The following is a 22358-nucleotide window of genomic DNA, read 5'->3' as shown; positions in this document are numbered from 1 at the left end:
TTTGCTTTCGCAGTAGTTTCCTAACTTTGTTGTTGTACCACGGTGGGTTTTTTCCGTCCCTCACAGTTTTGCTCGGCACGTACCTGTCTAAAACGCATTTTACGATTGCCTTGAACTTTTTCCATAAACACTCAACATTGTCAGTGTCGGAACAGAAATTTTCGTTTTGATCTGTTAGGTAGTCTGAAATCTGCCTTCTATTACTCTTGCTAAACAGATAAACCTTCCTCCCTTTTTTTATATTCCTATTAACTTCCATATTCAGGGATGCTGCAACGGCCTTATGATCACTGATTCCCTGTTCTGCACTTACAGAGTCGAAAAGTTCGGGTCTGTTTGTTATCAGTAGGTCCAAGATGTTATCTCCACGAGTCGGTTCTCTGTTTAATTGCTCGAGGTAATTTTCGGATAGTGCACTCAGTATAATGTCACTCGATGCTCTGTCCCTACCACCCGTCCTAAACATCTGAGTGTCCCAGTCTATATCTGGTAAATTGAAATCTCCACCTAAGACCATAACATGCTGAGAAAATTTATGTGAAATGTATTCCAAATTTTCTCTCAGTTGTTCTGCCACTAATGCTGCTGAGTCGGGGGGTCGGTAAAAGGAGCCAATTATTAACCTAGCTCGGTTGTTGAGTGTAACCTCCACCCATAATAATTCACAGGAACTATCCACTTCTACTTCACTACAGGATAAACTACTACTAACAGCGACGAACACTCCACCACCGGTTGCATGCAATCTATCCTTTCTAAACACCGTCTGTGCCTTTGTAAAAATTTCGGCAGAATTTATCTCTGGCTTCAGCCAGCTTTCTGTACCTATAACGATTTCAGCTTCGGTGCTTTCTATCAGCGCTTGAAGTTCCGGTACTTTACCAACGCAGCTTCGACAGTTTACAATTACAATACCGATTGCTGCTTGGTCCCCGCATGTCCTGACTTTGCCCCGCACCCGTTGAGGCTGTTGCCCTTTCTGCACTTGCCCGAGGCCATCTAACCTAAAAAACCGCCCAGCCCACGCCACACAACCCCTGCTACCCGTGTAGCCACTTGTTGCGTGTAGTGGACTCCTGACCTATCCAGCGGAACCCGAAACCCCACCACCCTATGGCGCAAGTCGAGGAATCTGCAGCCCACATGGTCGCAGAACCGTCTCAACCTCTGATTCAGACCCTCCACTCGGCTCTGATGTTCAGTCAGCCCTGTCTGTTACACAGATCAGATGATGTGAGACCACAGAATGTGTAATGATCATGTAAAAATTTCTTGTAAATTGAAGAAGTCCATGGTGTTGATAGCACTAATCACCACCTTTTAGAGTAAGAGCAGCAATTCACTATGCAAAGTATCACTTAATGATTTTGGAACTCAATACCTCATGAAGGTATCCCTATTCAAGAAATATTTATGGGCCATTAAGAATACGGTATGCTGTCAGTGGTTTTGTATTGATTCACACAGATGTTGAGCCACTTACATCTCAATGTACAACTCATTTTTTTTGCAATATTTATGCTAGGATAAGCATGATCATCCATTCCATACTAATAATTTTGCTCCACATTACTTTCTACTCCTGATTAAACTTCTGTTCAGTCACTGTTTACACACTAACAAATAGTTGCACATAGCTTTTACATACATTTCTTCAATCTCATATGACAGTTTTTACAACCACGAATACAAAAGATGATTCAACTGTATAAGAATACATCAGTTCCAGAGCTAAGTGTGTTGAGAAGTAATTCAATAATCACTGTATCTGACAGTTAGATGGCATTTGTTTATTATTTAATGGAGTATACACTGTGATGAACATTGCACTAGTTATTCTCCATACCTTCCAAACTCTATAAGTTTCTCTGTGAAATATGCTTGGATTGCACAGTTGGTAGTTCAGTGCCTGCAAAAGGTAGGAACCTTGGTGTGAGTTCCAACCTGCTAAATAAGTTTAACTTTTCATAAATATTAGAATGATGTAACAGATTCCATAAATATTTTCAAGAAGCAACATTTCCTTTGTGACTTTTGAAGCTTTCAACATTTACAATATTTTCTTTCTCTTTATGGCTTTAGGTACTAAGTTTCATGAATTGTGTTTGAAAAGAACTTGTAAGTGTGCCTGTATATCTCTATGACTTCTTTTTCACTGAGCACTTTTCTCTTTAACTACAGTTTTACAAGGGTCATACAGAAAACTGGTTCAGAGCTAAAGGACAACAGACAAACAGTAGGACAGAACAAAATGAAGTAAAAAAAATGGAATGTCAACAAGAGACAGATTATAAAACCAGACAACATAGAAGGAGCAAAAAATGCCAGTGATAACTCAAGCACAACTAAAGGAAAGATAGGGACAGAAATACAACTGGGACAAAACTGATAAAATAAATAGTAGAGACAAATAAAACGCTCTACATCTACATCCATACTCCGCAAGCCACCTCACGATGTGTGGCGGAGGGTACCTTCAGTACCTCTATCGGTTCTCCCTTCTATTCCAGTCTCGTATTGTTCGTGGAAAGAAGGATTGTCGGTATACCTCTGTGTGGGCTCTAATCTCTCTGATTTTATACTCATGGTCTCTTCGCGAGATATACGTAGGAGGGAGCAATATACTGCTTGACTCTTCGGTGAAGGTATGTTCTCGAAACTTTGACAAAAGCTCGTACCGAGCTACTGAGCGTCTCTCCTGCAGAGTCTTCCACTGGAGTTTATCTATCATCTCCGTAACGCTTTCGCGATTACTAAATGATCCTGTAACGAAGCGCGCTGCTCTCCGTTGGATCTTCTCTATGTCTTGTATCAACCCTATCTGGTACGGATCCCACACTGCTGAGCAGTATTCAAGCAGTGGGCGAACAAGCGTACTGTAACCTACTTCCTTTGTTTTCGGATTGCATTTCCTTAGGATTCTTCCAATGAATCTCAGTCTGGCATCTGCTTTACCGACAATCAACATTATATGATCATTCCATTTTAAATCACTCCTAATGCGTACTCCCAGATAATTTATGGTATTAACTGCTTCCAGTTGCTGACCTGCTATTTTGTAGCTAAATGATAAAGGATCTATTTTTCTGTGTATTCGCAGCACATTACACTTGTCTACATTGAGATTCAATTGCCATTCCCTGCACCATGCGTCAATTCGCTGCAGATCCTCCTGCATTTCAGTACAATTTTCCATTGTTACAACCTCTCGATACACCACAGCATCATCTGCAAAAAGCCTCAGTGAACTTCCGATGTCATCCACCAGGTCATTCATGTATATTGTGAATAGCAACGGTCCTATGACACTCCCCTGTGGCACACCTGAAATCACTCTTACTTCGGAAGATTTCTCTCCATTGAGAATAACATGCTGCGTCCTGTTATCTAGGAACTCTTCAATCCAATCACACAACTGGTCTGATAGTCCATATGCTCTTACTTTGTTCATTAAACGACTGTGGGGAACTGTATCGAACGCCTTGCGGAAGTCAAGAAACACGGCATCTACCTGTGAACCCGTGTATATGGCCCTCTGAGTCTCGTGGACGAATAGCGCGAGCTGGGTTTCACATGACCGTCTTTTTCGAAACCCATGCTGATTCCTACAGAGTAGATTTCTCTTCTCCAGAAAAGTCATTATACTCGAACACAATACGTGTTCCAAAATTCTACAACTGATCGACGTTAGAGATATAGGTCTATAGTTCTGATATAAATGACCTAGTAGATAGTGTCGGAAGTTCCATGCGGCTTTTCGCGGATGATGCTGTAGTATACAGAGAAGTTGCAGCATTAGAAAATTGTAGCGAAATGCAGGAAGATCTGCAGCGGATAGGCACTTGGTGCAGGGAGTGGCAACTGACCCTTAACATAGACAAATGTAATGTATTGCGAATACATAGAAAGAAGGATCCTTTATTGTATGATTATATGATAGCGGAACAAACACTGGTAGCAGTTACTTCTGTAAAATATCTGGGAGTATGCGTGCGGAACGATTTGAAGTGGAATGATCATATAAAATTAATTGTTGGTAAGGCGGGTACCAGGTTGAGATTCATTGGGAGAGTCCTTAGAAAATGTAGTCCATCAACAAGGGAGGTGGCTTACAAAACACTCGTTCGACCTATACTTGAGTATTGCTCATCAGTGTGGGATCCGTACCAGATCGGGTTGACGGAGGAGATAGAGAAGATCCAAAGAAGAGCGGCGCGTTTCGTCACAGGGTTATTTGGTAACCGTGATAGCGTTACGGAGATGTTTAACAATCTCAAGTGGCAGACTCTGCAAGAGAGGCGCTCTGCATCGCGGTGTAGCTTGCTCGCCAGGTTTCGAGAGGGTGCGTTTCTGGATGAGGTATCGAATATATTGCTTCCCCCTACTTATACCTCCCGAGGAGATCACGAATGTAAAATTAGAGAGATTAGAGCGCGCACAAAGGCTTTCAGACAGTCGTTCTTCCCGCGAACCATACGCGACTGGAACAGGAAAGGGAGATAATGACAGTGGCACGTAAAGTGCCCTCCGCCACACACCGTTGGGTGGCTTGCGGAGTATAAATGTAGATGTAGATCTGTTCGATGTCCCTTCTTGAAAACGGGGATGACCTGTGCCCTTTTGCAATCCTTTGGAACGCTACTCTCTTCTAGAGACCTACGGTACACCGCTGCAAGAAGGGGGGCAAGTTCCTTCGCGTACTCTGTGTAAAATTGAACTGGTATCCCATCAGGTCCAGAGGCCTTTCCTCTTTTGAACGATTTTAATTGTTTCTCTATCCCTCTGTCGTCTATTTCGATATCTACCATTTTGTCATTTGTGCGACAATCTAGAGAAGGAACTACAGTGCAATCTTCCTCTGTGAAACAACTTTGGAAAAAGACATTTAGTATTTCGGCCTTTAGTCTGTCATCCTCTGTTTCAGTACCATTTTGGTCACAGAGTGTCTGGACATTTTGTTTTGCTCCACCTACCGCTTTGACATAAGACCAAAACTTCTTAGGATTTTCTGCCAAGTCAGTACATAGAACTTTACTTTCGAATTCATTGAATGCCTTTCGCATAGCCCTCCTCACACTACATTTCGCTTCGCGTAATTTTTGTTTGTCTGCAAGGCTTTGGCTATGTTTATGTTTGCTGTGAAGTTCCCTTTGCTTCCGCAGCAGTTTTCTAACTCGGTTGTTGTACCACGGTGGCTCTTTTCCATCTCTTACGATCTTGCTTGGCACATACTCATCTAACGCATAATGTATGACGGTTTTGAACTTTGTCCACTGATCCTCAACACTATCTGTACTTGAGACAAAACTTTTGTGTTGAGCCAACAGGTACTCTGAAATCTGCTTTTTGTCACTTTTTCTAAACAGAAAAATCTTCCTACCCTTTTTAATATTCCTATTTACGGCTGAAATCATCGATGCCATAACCGCTTTATGATCACTGATTCCCTGTTCTGCGTTAACTTTTTCAAATAGTTCGGGTCTGTTTGTCACCAGAAGGTCTAATATGTTATCGCCACGAGTCGGTTCTCTGTTTAACTGCTCAAGGTAGTTTTCAGATAAAGCACTTAAAAAAATTTCACTGGATTCTTTGTCCCTGCCACCCATTATGAACGTCTGAGTCTCCCAGTCTATATCCGGCAAATTAAAATCTCCACCCAGAACTATAACATGGTGGAAAAATCTACTCGAAATATTTTCCAAATTATCCTTCAGGTGCTCAGCCAAAACAGCTGCTGAGCCAGGGGGCCTATAGAGACATCCACTTACCATGTCTGAGCCTGCTTTAACCGCGACCTTCACCCAAATCATTTCACATTTCGGATCTCCGTCACTTTCCTTCGATACTATTGCACTTCTTATCGCTATAAACACGCCTCCTCCTTCACTGTTCAGCCTGTCTCTGCGGTATACATTCCAATCTGAGTTTAGGATTTCATTACTGTTTACGTCTGGTTTCAGCCAACTTTCTGTCCCTAGTACTATATGGGCGTTGTGGTCGTTTATTAATGAGAGCAGTTCTGGGACCTTTCTATAGACGCTCCTGCAGTTTACTATTAGCACATTAATATTGTTATTCCCTGTTGCATTTTGCCTACTCCTACCTTGCCGCGTCTCAGGAGGCGTCTTGTCGGGCCTAAGGAGGGGATTCTCTAACCTAAAAAACCCCCATGTGCACTCCACACGTACTCCGCTACCCTTGTAGCCGCTTCTGGCGTGTAGTGCACGCCTGGCCTATTCAGGGGGACCCTACATTTCTCCACCCGATAGCGGAGGTCGAGAAATTTGCACCCCAGATCTCCGCAGAATCGTCTGAGCCTCTGGTTTAAGCCTTCCACTCGGCTCCAAACCAGAGGACCGCGATCGGTTCTGGGAACGATACTACAAATAGTTAGCTCTGATTCCAACCTGCGAGCGAGGCTTTCCGCCTTCACCAATTCCGCCAACCGCCCGTACGAACTGAGGATGACCTCTGAACCCAGACGGCATGAGTCATTGGTGCCGACATGAGCAACAATTTGCAGTCGGGTGCACTCAGTGCTCTCTATCGCCGCCGGTAGGGCCTCCTCCACATCTCGGATGAGACCCCCCGGCAAGCAGACAGAGTGAACACTGGCCTTCTTCCCCGACCTTCCCGCTATTTCCCTAAGGGGCTCCATCACCCGCCTAACGTTGGAGCTCCCAATAACTAATAAACCCCTCCCCCCGTGTGCCTGCTCTGAATGGTGAAAAAGCTGCGCTAAGATATTTGGAATAGAATGAGAGGAAGATTCTACACAAAATAACAAGTTGAATGACTGTAAAATGCCAGTATAAGCTAAGAAGAAACAGATAAATCATGCCAGACCAGTGAATGACTGACAAAATAATTTAGTGAGTAGCTGAAAACAAATTTTTAAAAATCTGAATTTATCTCAAGCTTCAAAGGAAATGAATGAGGGCTGGGGAAAGTTAAATAGGAAAGGCCAGTCACTCAGGTCCCACGATGTAAATGACCCAACTGTACTGAGGATAGACAAATACAAAAATTGGGGGGGGGTGGGGGGGGGGGTGGGGGGGAGGAAGGAGGGGGGGGGGGGGTAGGTGAGATATTTGTTTGTGGAGATTCGATATCCAATGGAAAATTTCTTCTGCCAGCCACATACTAGACTTCAGCAATTCCTTAAAAACTGTTGTATCGAATTATTTTGGTTTCTACAACATTTGCTACAACTGATATTCTCTCAAACATTATGTGTCTTCTCTTCATACAATTTGTATCCACACTTCTTGTCTGTAAAAATATATGTTGCCAACTAAGGTGTCTCACTGTCACTGCACCAGTGTGCCACACATAAACAAAGGCTAAAAGATTTGAAACATTATTGATGAAGCCTTACTTTAACGTAACATGACAGTATAGTTAATGGAACATCACAACTCAGTTTTCAGAGTCTGTTAGAATATCTCAGTAAAGAAAAGAGGAAAAAAATTGTAGTTGATGCTGATTTCAACATCAATGTGTTGAATGAAACATGTGAGGTATCAAAATTTACAAACTTAATAAAAAAATTTGGCTTCAAATTAAATTTTTCTGAATCTACAAGAGAAAATGCTCAGTCAGCTACATGCATTGACAATATTTTAACGAATTACGTATTTGAAGATGGATATAAATTTTGTCTAGATCTAGGAATTTCTGATCATTCAGCGTTATTCATTGAGCTACCCACAGCAGGTAGAGAAGTCCCATGTGAAAAAGCTTAGGTAAAAAGGATCTTCAACCAAGAAACTTTGACTCTATTCCATGATAACCTGAAGGAGACAGAATGGCACTTTGATAAAAATATTTCATGCACAGTAAATTTTGAAGCATTTCTAAGGGATTTTCTAAGTGTTTTCAATGAAATGTTTCCACAAAAAACTTATTTTAATAAAATGACAAAATTAAAATGGATCACTAGAGGTATAAAAATCTCCAGTGCTAAGAAAAGGCAGCTACATAAGGAACTAAGACATAATAAAAAAAAATGAATTTATTGACTATGTTAAACGATATAAAAGTACATTTAAGGAAGTTGTCAAAGCAGGAAAGCAAATGACAAATAATAAATTAATCTTAAAACTTGAGAATAAATCAAAGGCAGTGTGGTCTGTTGTAAATCACGATTTAGGTATCAAAGCCTCTAGACATGGAATTAGTACAATTAAGCTTGAAGATGAGATCATTGTAAATCCGGCTCAAATTTCAGAATGCTTCAGTGAGTTCTTCATTAATGTAGTGAAACCAGAGGTTAATGTTGCAGATTATGAGAACAATGTATGTCCCTTTGGACTAAATCATAGTTCTGAATCCTCACAAAATTCAAAACAGTTTCAACAATAGATGTAGACAAAATTATATTAAAACTAAAAAACAAAAATTCTGCAGGTTGGGATGGAATACCAGCAAAAGTCCTTAAATTTGTGTGTAAAATAATAGGATACTCACTATCTAAAATAATAAACGATTCCTTTGAACAAGGAAGCTTCCCAGAGGTGCTGAAGTATGCAGAAGTAAAACCGTTGCTCAAAAAAGGGTCAAGAGAGGATATGGGGAATTACTGTCCCATCTCCCTCCTTCCAGTCCTATCAAAAATCTTTGAAAATGCTGCTGCTATGCAGATTCGAAATTTTATGGAGAAATATGATATTATTACGGAAAACCAATTTGGTTTCCAATGTGGCAAAAGTACTATTGATGCAATTAACAAGTTGATCGACAAGATCAGCACATAATTAGAACACCATAATAAAGTTGCAGGAACCTTTTGTGATCTCACAAAAGCCTTTGGCTCTGTAAATCATGCACTGCTCATCTATAAGCTTGACAAGTATGGGATCAAGGGTAATGTTCTAAATTGGCTTACTTCATGCTTATCAAATAGGAAACAAAGAGTGATTGTCTCATCAAATGCAGCAAATTACTATTCAAAATGGAAAACAGTAGCCCAAGGTGTCCCTCAAGGCTTGATTCTAGGACCTATTTTGTTTTTGTTCTATGTCAATGATTTACCGAACAATATAAATGCTCCATCGATTTTATTTGCAGATGACACAACTGACACTATACTCCTCAGTACAGGGTAATGAAAATTCATAACAAGCTAAAAGGAAAGCTTGTTCTGAGTACGAACTTAGAGACACTGAAAACAAAGCTATATGATATACTTGTCAAACGCTGCTACTACACTGTTGAGGAGTTCATGAAGGATGAACAGAACATTTGAGCAGGATAAATTTACATATAGTCTTGTGTGTAAATGTAGCTGTCCTTCACGAAAGGGAGGAAAGAAAAATAAAAGTTTATATTAATGTTAAAATTCTTTGTACCAATTAGGTCTAAGTTGTGTTATCCATTTTTTTGACGTGACTCCTGTACACTAATCATATGATTAGAAATTGTATGTTATGAGACGAATAAAACACTATTCACTCTTCACTATTCAAACATTTAGATGGAAACAATATGAAAATTACTATGACAATCATAGATAAAGGTCTTTTTAATTTTTTCAGACACTTTGTGGGCTCTGCATTAATACTGCATGCACTTCGGCCCCTCAAATCAGGGGAAGAAGTACCTGAGAACTATGGTCCAGTATATACAAAACATTCACTTGAATACAGACAGAGGCAGCTGCAATGTCGGTACTGGTTTCGTTGTCACTGCAAATCATGCTCTGAGAACTGGCCTGACTTGGAGAAACTGACTAATAGCAAACCAGTATTCAGGTAAAGTGCAACTTGTGTCATTGGTGTCTATATTTAACATGATTAAATGGATTCCTGGATTGCAAATTGTTATTAGTATTACAAAAAATTACGTTCTTAGTAAGACACAGTTCCAAAAATGCAGTACACAGACTAAATTTTCTTTGAAAGGAAGTACTCACTTATTTCTGGAATATATTGTAGCATATAAAATGCTGGACAATAATATGAATGGTCTGTAATCAGTAGAGAAATTTTTAAAGTATTTTCCGTGTATGGAATAAGATACTCATTTACAATAGAGTCTAAAAGCAATAGTGTAAAAGCAAGAGATGTGAAGTGGATAGCAGATGTGAAGTGGATAGCAGGTACCTAATGTCTCGGAAGACTGAGACTGTGTAAGTGATGCTTCTTTGCATCTTCACCTCATTTCCCTTCTTTCATTTCACTAGTACCTACTAATTCTATTAATTTTTTAATCACTCTTCCGACTTATTCAATATGGCCTATATCAGTTCTTCTCATGTGCCAACTACTTCACTTCGGAGTCGCACCTGAAATCTATGTTCGCAGTTGTTTTTTATACAGGGTGATTCACGAAGATATGCAAGTACTTTAATATGTTATTCTACAAGTAAGACTAAAGAAAAAAAGGTCATATAAACATAGGTTCACAAATATTTAGTTATGGAGTTACGACTAGTAAAACATTTTGCCTGAAATTTAGCAACTTCACTAATATGAAGCCATCGCAGAACTGTACAAGGTTAAAGTAAAGCACAATTTCCATTTATTTTGTTGTAATTGATCTAATAAAACATGTCCCAGACATGTATCTGCAGTAGTTTTCTGAACATCCAGAAAAGCAAAGACATAATTTTATAATTTTTTAAATTTATTAACTACTTGGCTCAATTTGTTTTTTAAATGCCAGACAATTGCACAAAGTTTTCAGCACATGTTGTAGAGAATTTAATTTTGGAAAAATGATGGTAATGTTGTTTGAATGTGTCAGATAATCAGCTTTTATTAATACCATAGCACACGTGAATTCATGTTAAATGGGACAAAACAAAGTTCAGTGTTGTAGTTGTAGGAAGTTGTATCGAGTATATACAATTTCACAATACATTCACAAAAAATGTTTAAAAAAGTCTCCACAGAGTTCAATACTTTAGCTGCACGCATATGAACAGATTTTGTTGCTAGTTTCAATTTCACAGGGTTGTTCTTAATTTTGTCTATTGCATTCATAATGTAAGCAAGTAATGCCTCATGTGTATTGATTCTGTCCTCATAAACTATGTGTTTCATCCACCCCCATACACAAAAATACACTGGCGTTAAATCGGGTGATATGGGTGGCCACAGACTTGTAGCATCACGACCAATCCATTTCTGGGGAAAACATTCATTTAAATGTGTAGTAATGGCATTGGTGAAATGTGGAGGTGCGCCATCATAATTGAAAATACATTTGCAATTGCATAGCAAGTGGAACATTTTCGAGCAAGCAGGGCACTACTTCTTGAAGGATCAGTTAGACATAGTGTGTGTGTTGATTAAACCACACCATCATTATAATAAATTTCTGCTAGAAATTGCATTGCACTGTTGTATGTCTGTTTGCTTCTGTCCATACATGCTCGTTATGTAAACTGTTTGCATCGTTTCGAGTGCCTCATCAATAAATAACATGTATTTGTGTAACTTTTGATTAGTATTTAACCCAGTTGCACAACTCAAAGTGAAGGGCAGGATTGTACTTCAGTGTATGCCATACCTTAGATTGTGAAATGCCTAATCGTTAAGAGTTACATCGTGTACTGGAACCCGGGCTATGTTGAACAGCATCCATAATATCCTCATATCGAATGCTCACACTGATTATGAACTCTAGGTAGAGAACCTGTCTCCCGTAACATTCCACTAACGGTTCATGCATTCGGAATGCTCCGAGTTTGATAATGTACACGATATTTGTTAACTGCAGCCGTAGCATTACCATCATATTTGTCATAAATAAACACCATATTTGTGCATTCCTCTGTCATAAATTTGAAAGGCATCCCTATTTCATAAATAATCTACAAACTACAACAGTTACTATGTTGGTTGGTTGTTTGTTTTGGGGAAGGAGACCAGACGGCGTGGTCATCAGTCTCATCGGATTAGGGAAGGATGGGGAAGGAAGTCGGCCGTGCCCTTTCAGAAGAACCATCCCGGCATTTGCCTGGAGTGATTTAGGGAAATCACGGAAAACCTAAATCAGGATGGGTGGACACGGGATTGAACCGTCGTCCTCCCGAATGCGAGTCCAGTGTTAGTTACGATGTGTTTTCACTTAAATACACTGACTGATGACCTCAGATATTAAGTCCCATAGTGCTCAGAGCCATTTGAACTTAAATACACTGTTATTCTTATGTTCTTTCATTGAACAATACAGAAAACTAACTTGTTTCAAGGTTGGGAAATGACTGAAACAACTCACTTACAGCTGCCAACAATGACATAAATGTTTTTACATTCTTAATGGAAAGTAAACAAATTTACTTGTATAGTAATTTTTACTTCTCTGGGTGTTCTGGAAAACTACTGCAGATACATGTCTGGGACATGTTTTATTAGATTCACCAGACCAATAACAACAAAAGAAATAGAAATGGTGCTTTACTTTAGCATCGTACAGTTTTATGATGGCTTCATATTAGCAAAGTTGCTAAATTTCAGGCAACATATTTTATTAGCCGTAACTCCTTTAGTTTTACTTGTAGAATAACACATTAAAATATTTGCATATCTTTGTGAAGCACCCTGTATATATTCCAAAATCTGTCTTCCTCTACAGTTTTATGTCCTACAGCTCCCTCAGATGCCATGGAGGTTATTCCTTCACGTCTTCACACATGTCCTATTATCTTGTCTCTTATTCTTGTCAATGTTTCAAGTGTTCCTCTCCTCCATGATTCTGTGCAGAACTTCTGACTTTATTAATTTCTCAGGTCATTTCCTTCTATAGCACCACACCTCAAAGGCTTTGATTCTGCTCTTTTCCAGTTTTTCCACAGACTCGTATTCACTTCCATATAATGCTGTGTCCCAAACTACATTCTCAGAACTTTGTTCCTCAAATTGACAACAATGTCTGATACTAACAGACTTTTTTCAGCCAAGAATACCCTCTTTGCTTGTGAAAGTGTACTTTAATCTCCTCCTAGCTTTATCTGTGATGTATATTTTGTTCTCAAGGTAGTAGAATTTCTTCACTTTGTCTGTTTTGGTCTTAAGTTTATTACTGATCTTATTTCTGTTACTGCACATTACTTTTTTTTTCTTCTCAATCCACAGTGAGTGCTCATTCCACTTAACAAGTTCCACATATCACCCTCACATTCAGTGAGGACAGCAATGTCATCAGTGTATCTTATCATTGATTTGTTTCCACCCTGAATTATAATCACACTCCTGAACCTTTCTTTTATTTCTATTGCTGCTTCTTCGATGTAATAGATTAAAGAGTAGGGGCAAAAAACTACATCCCTGTCCTAGATCCTTTTGAACCAAATCACTTTGTTCTTGATCTTCCATTCTTGTTTTTCCCTCTTAGTTCTTGCACATATGTGTATTACCCATGTTTCCCTATAGTTTACTCCGATTTTCCTTAGAATTTCGAATCTCTTCCACCATTTTACATAACTGAACACTTTTTCCAGGTAGACAAATCCTATGAACGTGTCCTCATTTTTCTTAAGTTTTTCTTGCATTATCAAACACAAGGTAAGAAGTGCTTCTCTAATGCCTTTATCTTTCCTAAAGCCAAACTGACTGTCATCCAACAGATCCTCAATTTTCTTTTCCATTCTTCTGTATATTAGTTTGTTAACAACTTGGATGCATGTGCTGTTAAGCCAACTGTGTGATAATTTTCATTCTTATCTACTCTTGTTATCTTCAGAATTGTGTGGATTATATTTTTTCTGAAAGTCTGACGGTATGTCTCCAGACCTATATGTTCAACAAATCAAATTCAAAAGAATGTTATCTATGCCTTCTACCTCCTTAATTGTAAGTGTTTCAAAGCTCTAAAAACTGGATCCCCTATGTCTTCCATATTGACTCCCATTTGGTTTTACATCACGTCATCAGACCAAGCCCATACTCCCTCTATTACAGTGTTTCAATAACCCATGATTATTAGATTTTCATCTCCCTTTACTTACGGAAAACAAGTTTAATATCTTCATATGCTTTCTCTCTCTCTCTTTACTTTCTGATCTTGATGCCGGTATGCTATATTCAGAGCACTGTTGTTGCCACGTGTCTGTTGTTGATTCTAATGAGAATAATCTTGTGACTGAACTATTCATAATAAATCACTCTATGGCTTACCTTGATGAATTCTACCCCTGTTATCCACTTTTGTGCTGCTGCTGATATTACTCTGTATTCATCTGACCACAAGTCCTTATCTTCCACTCCTCTGATCCAATTTTCTGCTGCTGCTGATATTGCCCTACATTCATGTGACCAGAGATCCTTATCTTCTTCCCATTTAATTTCATTGGTACACAGTATATCCTTTTGAGTCTTTACGTTTCCATATCGAAATTTTTTAGCTTCCCTACCACATTCAGACTTCTGACATTCCATGCTACAATTCAAAGGAACCTTCTTTTGGTTATTCAATATTTTTCTCATGGTGACCTTCCCTTAGCCAAACCCAAATGGAGGAATTAATGTGGAGTTTTTTTTTTGCCAATTGAGAGATCATTTCTTAATTATAGGCCACATGTCCCATGGATACACATTGTGTGTTCTTAAAGCAGTGGTTTTCATTGCCTCCTGTATCCTCATGCCATTGATAAATCCCAAGTCTTCTGCTTTTTAGAGGCAGTTTGCTCTCCAAGGGCAAGAAAATGCCCTGAATGTCTGTCCCCCTTCTCCCCCTCTTTGATAAGGCTGCTGGCAGGACAAGGCTGACTCCTTATACTGGAAGCCTTTGGCTGTTATTATTAAAACTTTAAGCAGTGGCTGGGAGCAATCATATGACTCACAAGGTAGTCAAAGATGTTACCCTAGACCTTAGCAATCAGCTAATTATAGTACTTACCTTCAAAAGATTAATAAGCAAAACCAAATGACTAAAATAGAAATTACAATTTCAAGTAAATGCTGACATCTGCATGCACTTATATTGAAGATCAGTAACAAGTAAGCACAATTTTATCCTGAATCTGGCATAATATAGTGAATCTGCAGAGTAATTATCCTTATATGTAGCTTTCACATTTATTCCAGTATTTATAAAATTATACCATAAATTTTGCATTAAACATATCTCTATTTGTTTATCTTGGCAGGAAAGGTACTGGAAGGAAGAGAGATGACCTCAACAATCAACTTGGCACATTGATATGTGACCTATTTGATCCTGCACTGAATCTAATGGAGGAAGGGGATGTGTCACGTGCCACCCAGCTGTTGGCAGAGTTTGTGAACTCAACTGATGAACTAGGTGTGCGGCCTCCACACAGAGAGACACAGCTGGCAGTGGACGCACTGCGTCTGTGTTTGGCTGATAAGGGCAATGTTTTTGTGCTGAAACAGTAGCCACATTCTCCTCAAAAACTGATACATATCTGATTGCTAAAAAATAAATGTCTTTAAAGAACTGCCAAACATTACAATGAAAGAAAAACTGAAAATGTAACTAGTACATAAATACAAATAAAATATAGACAAGTAGGTGTCCCTGATCATAAAAAGAGAGAAGATATGAGGGAGAAAAATATTATGGTTTGAAGGTAGAGATCTTCAGAAAATAAAGATTATACACACCAGCTGTGGTAGCTCATTGCAACTGGTGTCACAGATATTACTGGAAGTTAAAACTTTTATGTCCACCATTTTTATATATACCTTACTTACTTAAAATATATAGCTGGTCAAGATCTGGAAGCTGTGAACGTAATTTTGGAGAATAAACATGAAGTTCACAAAGTATATTATAGCATGAAGGCAATCAAAGCATCACATTAGGAATTATGGATAATGCTGTTAAGTGTTGCAGTTTAATTCAACAAACTAACTAAAAATCACACATTTACGTCCAACAATCTAGGATGAAATGTAACAATATTATGAAAAGAAAAGTTGCTACTCACCATACAGTAGAGATGCTGCGTCACTGACAGACACAACAAAAAGACTGTCAGAAAGAGAGCTTTTGGTCAACAAGGCCTTCGTCAAACATACACAATGCACACGCGTGGCGCTCCCACTCCCACTCCCACTCCCACACACACACACACACACACACACACACACACGAACACGCACACACACACACACACACACACGAACACGCACACACACACACACACACACACACACACACACACACACACACACATTCACATGCAAACACAGCTCACACACACACACACATGGCCACTGTCTCTGGCTGCTGACACTAGACTGCGAGCAGCAGTGCATGATCGGAGAGGCAACCAGGTGTTGGGTGTAAGGAGGAGGCTGGGATGGGCAAGGGGAGGGATAGCAAGGTAGAGGGTGGGGGATGTAAAGTGCTGCTTATGGGAGAGCACAGGGATGAGGTGGAGAGAGGGTAGGCTAGCTAGGTACTGTCGGGTGGTTAGATGAGGGTGGGGGGGGGGGGGGGAGACAGAAAAAGAGACAAGTAAAAAGATTGAGGGTGCATTGGTGCAACAGAGGGTGGTTTACTGCTGAAATGGGAACAGGGAAGGGGCTTGATGGGCAAGGACAGTAACTAACGAAGTTTGAGACCAGGAGGGTTACAGGAACATAGGATATATTGCCTGGAAAGTTCTCACCTGTGCAATTCAGGCACGCTTGTGTTGGTGAGAAGGATCCAGATGGCACAGGCTGTAAAGCAGTCACTGAAATGAAGAACATTATGTTCAGCAGCATGCTCAGCAATGGGGTGATCCAGCTGTTTCTTGGACACAAGAACCACCCATGCAAACAGACAGCTCTTTGGTTGTCATGCCCATGTAGAACACAGAACAGTGGTTGCGGCTTAACTTGTACATCACGTGACTGGTTTCACAGGTAGCCCTGCCTTTGATGGGATAGTGATGCTTGTTACTGGACTGTTGAAGGTGGTGGTGGGAGGATGTATCGGACAGGTCTTGCTTCTAGGTCTATTCAGGGATATGGGCCATGAGGCAAGGGTTGGGAGCAGGGTTTGTGCAGGGATGGAAGAGAATGGTGAGTAGGTTCAGTGGGTAGCAGAATACCACTGTGGGAGGGGTGGGAAGGGTAGTCAAAAGCCTGGCAGAGAATGTGATTCACTTGCTCCAGTCCTGTGTGGTGCTGATTCACAAGAGGAATGCTCCTCTATAGCAGAACTGTGGGAGGTGGTGGGTGACTGGAGAGATAAGGCATGGGAGATCTGTTTTTGAACAATGTTGGGAAGGCAATTAAAGTCTGTGTAGGTCTCAGTGAGACTCTAAGTATATTTTCAGAGGGACCCCTCATCACTACAGATGTGACAGCCACAGGTAGCTAGGCTGTATGGAAGGGATTTCTTGGTATGGAATGGATGGTAGATATCAAAGTGCAGGTTTTGTTGGTGGTCGGTAGATTTGATACGGGCTGAGGTACAGACTAGGCATCTTTGAGGTGGAGATCAACATTAAGGAAGGTGTCTTATTGGGTTAAGTAGGACTGGGTGAAAAAAATGGGGAGGTGTCAAGGTTTTGGAGAAATGTGGATAGGGTGTCCTCACCCTTTATCCAGATCACGAAGATGTTATTAATGAATCTGAACCAGATAAGAGGTTTGGGATTCTGGGCATTTAGGAAGGATTCTCTACATAGCCCATGAATGGGTTGGCATAGGATGGTGTCATGCGGGTGTCTGTAGCCATACCCCAGATTTGTTTGTAGGTAAAGTCTTCAAAGAAAAAGTAACTGTGCATGAGAGTATGTTGGTCATGTTAACTAGGAAGGAGGTTGGTGCAAGGATGTATGGGACAGATCTTGCATCTAGTTCTATTACAGAAGCATGAGTCATGAGCCAGGGGTTGGGGGCAGAGTTTGTGTAGGAATGTACGAGGACATTGTGTATGTCCGTTGGACATTGAGAAAGGTAGTTTCAGTAGCAGTACGTCATAGGCATTAGGGATGTTAGTGTAAAGGGAGGTGGCATAAATAGTGACAAGCAGATCACCATGTAGAGGAGCAGGAACAGGAACTCACCCAAAATTACTTCTCCTTTGAAAGCGTCACCTACAAACGAATCAGGGGTACAGCTATGGGCACCTGAATAATACTATCCTGTGCCAATCTGTTCATGGGTGATCTAGAGGAATCCTTCCTAAACGCCCAAAATCCCAAACCCCTCATCTGGGTCAGATCCACTGATGACATCTTTGTGATCTGGATTGAGGGTGATGGCACCCTACACACATTCCTCCAGAACATCAATACCTTCTCCCCAATTTGCTTCACCTGGTCCTACTCAAAGCAACTAGCCATCTTCCTCAATGTTGACTTCCACCTCATAGATGGCTACATCATTACCTCTGCTCATATCAAAACTACCAACCACCAGCAATACCTCCACTTTAACAGCTGCCACCCATTCCATACCAAGAACTTCCTTCCATACAGCCTAGCTACCCATGGCCATCGCATCTGTAGTGAGAACGGTCCCTCTCAAAATATACCGAGGGTCTCACTGAGATCTTCACAGATTGTATTTACCCTCCCAACATTGAACAAAAACAGATCTCCTGTGCCTTATCTCTCCAGTCAACCACTATCTCCCAAAGTCTCACCATCTAGCCACAGAGGACTCTGTACCATCCAGGACTGGAGCAACTGAATCACGTTCTCTGTCAGGGTTTCAACTACCTCTCATCGTGTCATGAAATGAGGAATGTCCTATCCACTATCCTTCCCACATACTACATCACCCACTGTACCTACACAATGTCCTCATCCATTCCTGCACAAACCCTGCACCCAATCCCTGGCTCTTGACTCATACCCCTATAATAGAGCTAGATGCAAGATCTGTCCCTTACATACTCTCACCACCACTTACTCCAGTCTGGTCATAAGCATCACCTATCCCAAAAAGGCAATGTTGTGTTCTGTGAGCTAAGCTGCAACCACAGTGCTTCATTCTGTGTGGGCGTAACAACCAACAAGCTGTGAGTCCACATGAATGGCCACCGACAAACTGTGGCCAAGAAACAGCTGGATCACCCAGTTGCTGAGTACGCCACCCAACACAGGGTTCTTCATTTCAATGACTGCTTCACAGCCTGTGCCATCTGGATCCTTCCCACCAACACCAGCTTTTCTGAACTGCGCCGGTGAGAACTCTTCCTGCATTATATCCTATTTCCATAACCCTCCTGGCCTCAACCTTCATTAGTCATTGCTTACCCATCTAGAGCCTTTCCTCTTCCAATTCCAGCACTACACAGCCCCCTATTCCACCAGTGCACCCACAGTCTTTTTACTTTGCTCCTTTTCTGCTACAGCCCCCACCCCCATCTAACTACCCAACTGCACCTTGCTTCACTAACCTCTCTCCATCACGTCCCTGTATGCTCCCACAAGCAGCATATTACTGTCCTCCACCCCTACCTTGCTACTCCTCCTTTTCCTTCCCCAGCCTCCTCCTTACCCCCTCCACTTAGCTGCCTCTCCCATCATGTGTTGCTACTCACATTCTGGCCTCAGCAGTCAGAGGCTGTGGTCATGTGTGTGTGAGTTGAGTTTGCATGAGAGCATGTTTGTATATGTTGACTGTTCTTGCCAAAGGCCTTGTCGGCCGAATGCTCACTTTCTGACAGTCTTTTTGCTGTGTCTATCAGCGACTCAGCATCTCCGCTATATGAGTAGTAACTACCCTTTTCATAATATTGTTTCAATTTACATTCAGTGATTCAAATACAAGGACATATCAACATAGTGAGCTCAGAAATATTACTGATTCACTGTATCACATACAGTTAAATAATACAGTACTAAAGATATAGCTCACCAAATAGTGGAGATGACGAGTTGCCAACAGATATGTAAACAGTTTTGTTTGTGTGTCTGCCAATGATTCAATGCCTCCATTATTCGGTGAATTGTTATCTTTGCTCTTAAATTATTGACATTCTGATAGAACTTAATTACAAGTATGTATGTTGTATTTACAAACATCTCTCACTTGCAGTATTATAAATGAGATATTATAAATTGTAAATACTTCTTTGCAATCCTTACAACTCAACAACTGTGATAACTGTCTAAGCAACTGCTTTTTTTTAAATTTTGTTTGAAGATAACTGCACTGGTTTTCCACAGTTGAAGATTTGAACATTTCATTTGCACAAGATAATAAAAGAAATACCTATTTTATTCAGGGGCATTTAATATCCAACAATGAATTCATTTCACAACAGATATTCTAAAGCACCAACATTTCAATAAAAGTTCATATGGATGTTTATCATCCCTCCCTCATCCTGTCTAGTAGTGTACACACAACACAAACAAGTAGTTGCATATAAATTGCAGCTACATAGCATAACCAAGTATGCAGCAGCTACTTTTAATGCTGTGGGTTTCCTGTAGGTTTCCCTGTGTACGTTTTCACCTGTAAAAGCAGAGAGAAGGAGCTGAATAGGTTTCCACAGTTGAACTGGTTGTCCTGCAGTGAGCTGAGAATGATGACAATAGTTTTTTCTCAAAAGTTGCAGTTATGGTCTTGAGGGCCTGAAGCAGTTTAGGTTGTAGTATGTAGAAGTAGTGGGAAATTACACTAATATTTGTTTTATGACTGGCTGAAGTGGAAATGACTACTGCAAAATATTTCACTCATGCTGTGCGGTACTTTTCAGCGAGCTCCTGGCATTAGTTTGTAGAGCTATTTAATGAATGTAAAAGGTGTTGGTCAAAGGAAGCAATGATTATAGTGACAACAAACTTTGTTGTTTCAGTGCAAACTCTTGTTTTGTGACAGGGCAATCCCATGTTTTAAACTGTTATCCTGATACTGTTATCCTGATCCTACTGAAATCAGTAGGCATTTTATGATATGGCAAGCAACTAGTACAGTGGTCAAATCTATAGCATCTCTGAGTGCAATAAGATAGTAATAAGGGTCAAATCAATGATGCAAAAATTGTCTTACTATTTGTCAGATTTTTCCTGGTTGTCAGTCTCCTTAATGGTGAATTTTTAGTCAGAAAGCTGGAGGCCACTAGTGATTCATGTGTGGCCACTGCCAAAATTACAGAGCTAACAATAACAGTACTATATGTGGTAGTTTTGCAGCCATTATAGCAGGTAGTGAATGTAGTGATGTGAAGCCAGCTTTTTGTTCCAGATTGTGAGATTATATAATTCTGGAGACATTTCAAAAGTCAGCTATAAGTCATCATCGGTTAGTCAGAATACAGAGCAATGTGAGGAAAATTAAGAAGAACAGCACTGAATGCTGCTTTTGAGAGTTGGATCTCTTAGCAATATGTATCACTGTTGAAAAAATACATGTCAAAAGACACTTTCATGGAGTATTTAGTATGAGTTATTTCTGTATGGCACATACATTTCTACGGGTGCTCAGTGTTGCATGTGTAGGTACAGCTCCTCTTCTCAGGCAGTCGAGGTGATGGGCAGAGCTAGAGTCCACTGCTCTTCGCAACACCTCTGTACGGAATCTGGAAAAGTTCGATAAATAGCAGTTAGGCACCCCTTATCCTACAGGTCAAAATGAAGTTGGTAATCCTAAATTAAAAATTTAATGAATACAGCATTGGAAGAGATGGAACCAAGTAGGTCAACAAAATGTTTTGTTTGTCAGTTGTGACATAATTATGTCAAACTGCAGAATTTGGAAGCTCATGATATAGTCAAGACCATACAGAGAAGGCAGCTTGGAAGGAAGGCAACAAAATAAGAATTACTTTCAAACAACTGATTCTTTTTATTACTGTATTCCTCAACTCATTCCACATTTCTGAAGGTTTTACTGTATGATGGAACTTGTTAATTATTGCATTCTACTACATCTATACCCATACTTTGTAAGCCATTGTGAAAAGCATAGCACAGGGTAATTCCCTTTGTAGCAATTACTGGGGCTTCTTTACTTTCTATTCGCATACAGAGCACCGGAAGAACGAGAGTTTAAATGCCTGTGTGTGAGTGGTAATTGTTGCAATTATGTTTACTTAATGTGGTGACCATCATTCAAATTCAGCACCATCCCCAGAGTACTTGAAAACCAAGGGTTTCTAGTGTATTCTTCTCTTCTCTGTATGTGCTTCTTTGATACAGTTTGAGTAGCATGAGAAAAACATCTCTGTAACAAGCATGCAGTGTGATGGCACTGCCATTCAGTGTACTGTATGTGTGTTTTTTTCTGTAATGCATTTATCAAGGGTTGCGAGTTGTGCTTGGGTAGCTCAGTTGGTAGAGCACTTGCCCATGAACAGCAAAGGTCTTGAGTTTGAGTCTCGAGCCAGCACACGGTTTCGTATCAACATACACTTCACTGCAGAGTGAAAATTTTATTCCGGGAATATCTCCCAGGCTGTGTCTATGCCACATCTCCACAATATCCTTTCTTCCA

The 22358-nt window shown here is 40.3% G+C and overlaps 1 protein-coding gene across 2 annotated transcripts in view; it reads left to right on the top strand.

Annotated features, from left to right (window-relative positions):
* LOC126095248 (SET and MYND domain-containing protein 4-like) overlaps positions 1 to 15737 on the top strand; it is a 169318-nt gene extending 153581 nt beyond the window's left edge. For both annotated transcript variants that reach the window (XM_049910001.1, XM_049910002.1), the window contains exons 10-11: positions 9537 to 9752; positions 15095 to 15737. In XM_049910001.1, coding sequence (XP_049765958.1) covers positions 9537 to 9752; positions 15095 to 15344 — 466 coding nt within the window. In that variant the 3' untranslated portion in view covers positions 15345 to 15737. The remainder of the gene's footprint in view (positions 1 to 9536; positions 9753 to 15094) is intronic.
* The last annotated feature ends 6621 nt before the right edge of the window (positions 15738 to 22358 follow it).

This window comes from Schistocerca cancellata, chromosome 8 (genome assembly GCF_023864275.1).
Source record: "Schistocerca cancellata isolate TAMUIC-IGC-003103 chromosome 8, iqSchCanc2.1, whole genome shotgun sequence".
Lineage (NCBI taxonomy): Eukaryota > Metazoa > Arthropoda > Insecta > Orthoptera > Acrididae > Schistocerca > Schistocerca cancellata.
The sequence above is the reverse complement of the archived record's forward strand: the minus strand, read 5'-3'. Positions and strand labels throughout refer to the sequence as shown.